General features: G+C 45.4%; 1 protein-coding gene across 1 annotated transcript; it reads left to right on the forward strand.

Moving 5' to 3' along the window:
• Positions 1–757: 757 nt before the first annotated feature.
• On the forward strand, positions 758–1,639 carry LOC103089510 (GTPase IMAP family member 7). Its single transcript, XM_007469846.1, has one exon. The coding sequence runs from the start codon at positions 758–760 to the stop codon at positions 1,637–1,639; it is 882 nt and encodes a 293-aa protein (XP_007469908.1).
• Positions 1,640–6,281: the final 4,642 nt, after the last annotated feature.

Consider the following 6,281-nt stretch of genomic DNA (forward strand, 5'->3'; position numbering starts at 1 on the left):
AAGAGAAGCCACTGCAATGAGAAGCCTGCACACGGCAATGAAGAATAGCCCCAGGTCACTGCAGCTAGAGAATGCCCGTGTGCAGCAACAAAGACCCAATGCAGCCCAAAATAAATAAATACATAAATAAATTTATTAAAAAAAAGAACATGAATCAGTGTTGAATTTGGCCAAATGTCTTTTCTGCACCTAGTTCCTTTTCTTCTTAACCTATTAATGGGATGTGTTGCAACAATCAATTTCCTCATTTTGAACCACCCTAGTATTTCTGAAACAGTAATGCTTAATCAACGTGTATTGCTTTTTAGTGTCTAATAATTTATTTAGGATTTTTGAATCAATACTCACACATGAGACGTGTATCGCTTTATTTGTTGGTGAAATCGTGGTTAGCTTTTAGGATCAACATTACACTTGCTTCATAGAAAGAGCTGAACGTTTTCCTTCCTTTTTATGTGATCAGGAATTGTTTAAGTAGCACTGAGATTATCAGATCTTTAAAGTTTCGATTAATTCCACGTGAAACCATCTGGACATGACTGTTTTGTGGGGATACTCTTTAAGTACTTTGTTATTTCTTCCACAGCAATTGAGCTGTTTATGCATAACAGAATATTACACATATTCAGGGAGGAAAAGAAAGAAAAAAAAGAGAGTTGGGAATGGTTCCCACTTGCCCCAATTGACCCTTTTTCCATCTCCTTCCTTTTCTTAAGATCTTGTGGGTACCTCAGCCCCAGGGCCTCTTGATATAAACATGGCTGATGCCCAGGACAATGCTCTGAGGATCGTGCTGGTCGGGAAGACTGGAAGTGGGAAAAGTGCCACAGGAAACACCATCCTCGGGCGAAACGTATTCACCTCTAGGCTTGCTGCCCAGGCTGTTACCAAAACTTGTCAGAAAGCATCCCGGACATGGGAGGGGAGAGACCTTCTCGTTGTTGACACCCCAGGGCTCTTCGACACCGAGGAGAGCCTGAACAGCACCTGCAAGGAAATCAGCCTCTGTGTCCTCGCCTCCTGCCCCGGACCTCATGCCATCATCTTGGTCATGCAGCTGGGCCGCTACACGCCTGAAGAGCAGGAAACCATGGCGTTGATCAAGGCTGTGTTTGGGGAACCAGCCATGAAGCACATGATCATCTTGTTCACTCGCAAAGAGGAACTGGAGGACCGCAGCCTAAGCGACTTTGTGGGGGGTGCGGACGTAAAGCTGCGAAGCATCCTCGAGGAGTGTGGAGACCGCTGCTGTACCTTCAGTAACAGGAGTACAGACCGGGCTGAGAAGGAAGCTCAGGTGCGGGAGCTGGTGGAGATGATAGATAAGATGGTGCAGAACAACCAGGGGGCTTACTTTTCCGACGCCATATACAAGGGCACAGAAGAAAAGCTGAGAAAGAAGGAGGAAGTCTTGAAGAAAATCTACGCTGATCAATTAGCAAAGGAAATTAAACTAGTAGAAAAGGAATATGCCCATAGACCACAGGAAGAAAAGGAGGAAGCAATAAAATCGCTAATGAAGAAGCATGATGAACGAATGAAAAATATAAGGGAAGAAGCCAAGGAGAATTTATTTCAAGTTGTTTTCCAGGAGATTAAAAATTTGCTTTCCAAAATATGGCAAATGTTTTGGAAGTAGGGTCAATTTTATTTTTACTTTTCAATTTACTATAACTTGTTAATATGGCAGCTTGCATTTTCCAAAGAGGACTAAACCCATAAACTAAAACCATATCTTCTTTCTGACGTCTTCTTGCAATCTGACCTTGTTACTCTTTCCATTGAGTTATGGGTCTATGTCCCCTGCCTTGAAATTGGATGGACTTTGTGACTGCTTCGATAAATTCTGGGTGGCTGAAGCAACACCATGTGACTTCCAAGGTTTAGAAAGGGAAAATGGCTCCTTGCTGGCTCGGGGCGCTTGCCCTTGGAATTTGGCCGCCATTTTGTGAGGAAGCCCAAGTCACCCACATGAAGAGGACTTGAAATCACTGGCCCACTCCCCTGGCTGACATTTCAGCTGCCAGCCAGAAGCAGCTTGCAAGTCATGCAAGCGAGGTGACACCGAAGTGCCTTCTCCAGTTGCCAACTGATGGAGCTGCAAAGAGCAAAGATGAGCCATCCCCACGGGGTCCTGCCCAAATTTCAGATTCATGAGAAAAATAAATGATTGTTGATGTTTTAAACCACTAAGTTTTGGGATGGTTTGTTATGCAGTGAGAGCTAACCAGAATGGAATACCTTCCCAGCACTTTCCCCACGACGCCCGGCTCCCAGCTGTCCTTCTACACAATGCTAGTGAATGTAAGAGGTTATGAAATTGACATAAGCAGGCAATGATCTATTTCAGAGAGTTCAAAGAGTCAATTTAGGAAAATTCAAATAAGAAACCCTGCGTACGTTAAGTGCCAGCACCACCGGTAATGTGTCTTATGTCAATCCACATCTATGAGTACTTTGTTAGTGAAGCATCAGGCTTCTCTGGCACCATTACTCTGTGGTTCATGGAGATGTGGACGTTGATAAATCCTCTTATTTTTTTTTTCTGTCTCTCCCTTTTATTAAGGTACCATCCTAACTTAAAATGTCCCTGCTGTACCTTAGAAATCTCTTCTGTGCCAAATATTTTTCTTGCCTCTGCAGATCCACAGTTCACCCTTCTTTCACTCTAGCTTTTTGCCTGGGAGGCCGATCTATATGGACTACATCAGTGGGATCTCTCGCTCTCTGACTTTTGCTCCATTTCTGCCAATGGGAAATCCAAGCAGGAGAGCTCTTGATGATAGAAAAGCAAGGTCAGGGTATCTGTTTTCCTGCCTCTCTCCCTGCAGGGGCATCTCCCACTAGCTGCAACCCTAAGCCTAAGCTCATAACTCCTCCCCTGGAGGCTCTCTACCCAGCTCTCCTTCTGGGTTCCAGCTTTGGTTCACTCCTTAGGGTAAGGATGTAAGTTCCTCACTGTTACTAACCCTCTCCCTTGTCATTTCCAAACCGTGTATCCACAGCTTGTAGGAAGCCCCTTCACTAGGCTCTCCTCTAGCTTCACTATACTAAGCCATCTGTTTTCTGCTGGAATCCTGATCGACACATCTTACGATACCTACTTCTTTTTCTCTTTCAGAGCTTTCCCTGACTTTTGTTGTTGTTGCTGTTTTTCAATTCCCTCTAGTGTTTTCTGCCAGCAGAAAAATCTCTCCTGACTGTTGAAATCTCTGGGACAAGTTTACCCACATGGACTGTGATATTGGCAGTGAGCAGATAAAAGGTTCTGTCTTGCTAAAGTAATTGCAAAACTTCAAAGTTAGAGGGATAATTTTATATCATTTATAATGATGGCAGATAACCCAAACTCAAATTGTTGGAATTTTTACAGCTGTCCTTTGCTTTCCCTATGAATGTGAATGAGAGTATTTACTGCACTGGTGAAATTTAGGGAGGCAGGGATTCGAGATCAAATCTGGAGAAAATAGGATCCCAAATACCTGCTCATTCTAAGGTTCATCACAAATATTATGAATAGGGTAAAGACAGCAGGGAAGAAAAGCCCATTGGGAGAAAACATTCATAATATATGTTGTGACATAACACACTGCTAGTCCAAACTGCTATTCCCGATAACACAGCTCTTATATTTAGAGGTATTTCCTTGTGAGTGATTCATCAGTGCAATATTATCTCTAGAGGGCGAACTATTCAGGCACTGTCCTGACACCTTTCATTTAAGAGCCGTTTAAATGATATTTTCTCTCAGCAACTTGCAGAAGCATTATTAATTCAATTAACTTGTGTGTATCTAGGCATACGTTAGGGCCTATGGACGATGCAGCTTATATTCCACTTTGGAAGGTAAGACATGCCCAAAGGAGAAATGAATAAATCAAATGAAAATCATCGACATTATCTTCTCCCGTGTCGAAGGAATTCTTGCTCCTCTCGACTATCTCCACAATCCTTACATCCCAGTTTTCTCTGAAGGTGGTTCTGAGTTCTGAGGTCTCTGGAAATTCCAGCATTTTTTGTGTGCATCATTCCTATTGTTGAAATATGTGAGAGCCATGACCCATAATTGGGAAATTAACGTAGGATTCATAGGAGAAGACTTGAGGAAGAATTCAGGGCTTGAAATCTCCTGTGAAGGATGTATAGGATGTGTCCATGTGGGTGCCTGGAGTGATTAGTCATGCTTCTCTTCAGAAACAGGAAAGTTAGGGTCTGCAGATAAGATCATCGGGGTAGACTCAGGAGTGACAGTACTCAGTTAGGTTTGTGACAAGCTGAGTAGCAGACGTCAAAGGGCGGGTCCAATGTAAACATCCTACATTGAAATTTTGGACTGAAGGTTATGTGAGAGGCCTGGGGTGAATGTGACCGGATATTAACATAAATGTGAATTTCAGCTGAGTCCTCAGTATTGCCAACACCTCCACATTCCAAACTCATACACTACAAGATCTGGGCAGGACCTGCCAAGGAAGGAGCTGGAAACCAGTTAGGTGAGGTTTAGGTCTTCAACTAATTCAGTAGGTATTGGAAGAGGTCAAGAGGAAAGGGCTTTTGAAAAGAGGACATTCTGATCATGAGAACAACAACCTTTAGGATTGGCAAATTCTTGGGCTTCATCTCGAGAGTAATTGGCTCCCTGGTAAAGAGGGGGATCTATATGTAACCGTGTGATTTAATAAGGGAGGCTCCACGGGGACTCCACTTGTGTGCCCTACCCAATAGGACGACGCTTCCCTCTCACCTCCCAGCAAGTAAGGTGGCCCCTTGGGCTTTGGTGCTGTCAGAGGACATGAGTGGTGTATGGCAAGAGATTCCTGGGAGGACATGACCTGTGTCCTCTGGAGTTTATCTTTGGAGCTGGGTGCTCCTGTGGGAAATAGAATACAAGAGGACTTTACTATGTACCAGAGGGTAAAGACTGAAGAGGCTGATTGGAAGCAACCATAACTTTCACTGACTGGGGGGCAAAAGTATGTGCTCCCCATAAGTCAAATGTGGGCCACACAGGAGGGAGCCAGCCAAAGGCAGCTTGAAGGGGACTTGCCCGGAAGTCCACCAGGGATCGCAACTGTGCCTGGAACTGGAGTCCAAGTGACCAGCTGGGGGGAGATAGTGGCCATCAGTCGGACTTGTAATTGCAGATTTCCAGGGAGACTCTGGGAGGAGTCATTAATGGGGCCCCATGAGGAAAAGAGCCACGAAGTGTGCCTCCATCCCCCAAAGCCAGATTACACCTGACTTGTCTTCAATGGTTTTTCCTCTTTTCCTCCAACCCACGAGGAGTCACAACCAAGGCGAGTGATGGGGGGAGGAGGTGGCGAAGGGCGGGGTGGGGAGAGATGGAAAAAGCCCTGTGCACACTGCTGGTCCTTCGGCGGAAGCAGGCACCAGCCAGGGGAAGGAGAGGCTTTACCCTGCAGTGAAATTCCGAGTTTGATTATTGGGTTGGATGTTGTAATTACACAAATGGGACTAACAGAGACTGGAGAGGGTTTGCACTTAGGGCAGAAGCTATCCAAGATTTCCTTCATGAGGCACTGATGGACGCAGTTTGATAGGCCCGTAGGAGACAAGAATAAATGTCTTCCTTCTTTGCCCTCCCTTCTTTGTGAAGTCTGTCTTATTTAATCACAGGCTTAGCCAGAGATCACCTTCTTTGCTATGGAGCAGATCACTCTAGAGAAGAACGCCAAGATCTTGACAATCCCCTTCCTGTAAGAGTGGCGCTGCATGCTTCCCGTGAGTGCTGTAGCAGGAGTCCAGGGAAGCGCTCTGCTCGTGCAGATTATGGAAAGAAATTTGAAATGACCACATTCCCAGAGGGGTACTTATGTGTACATCCCACACAGTCAAAAGATTCAAAGGGATGGAGTAGGGCTTGCAATACCTGAAGGGGGGGAAGTGTCCCTAAGAGCCCTGAGCCTTATTTTCTCATGGTCAATCCGAGCGGAGCCTCGACCAGCCAAAAATCTGTGCCATGGAGTCTCCCCGTCCTTGGGAGAGGGCAGGCAGTAAGGCTCACTGCTATGAATAGGAGACTGTCACAGCAAGTTTATGGTATGACTGTGGCCAAAGTTCTGACCGTTCTTAGAGATCACAACTTGACCTATGGAGAATGGATTTACCTTGTGCCAGAGTCTCAATCTGGTGAACAGGGTCAATGACCCAACTTGAAAGCATGCTTAGGGTTGAAAATAAAAAGAAGCTACAGGGCTTCCCTGGTGGCGCAGTGGTTGAGAGTCTGCCTGCCGATGCAGGCGGGAGGATCCCACATGCCG

Source organism: Lipotes vexillifer, unplaced genomic scaffold (genome assembly GCF_000442215.2).
Source record: "Lipotes vexillifer unplaced genomic scaffold, Lipotes_vexillifer_v1.1 scaffold472, whole genome shotgun sequence".
Classification (NCBI taxonomy): Eukaryota; Metazoa; Chordata; class Mammalia; order Artiodactyla; family Lipotidae; genus Lipotes; species Lipotes vexillifer.

Bases quoted from the DNA above. Each gene is read 5' to 3' on its own strand.
- LOC103089510 (XM_007469846.1), top strand. From the start codon at position 758: ATGGCTGATGCCCAGGACAATGCTCTGAGGATCGTGCTGGTCGGGAAG.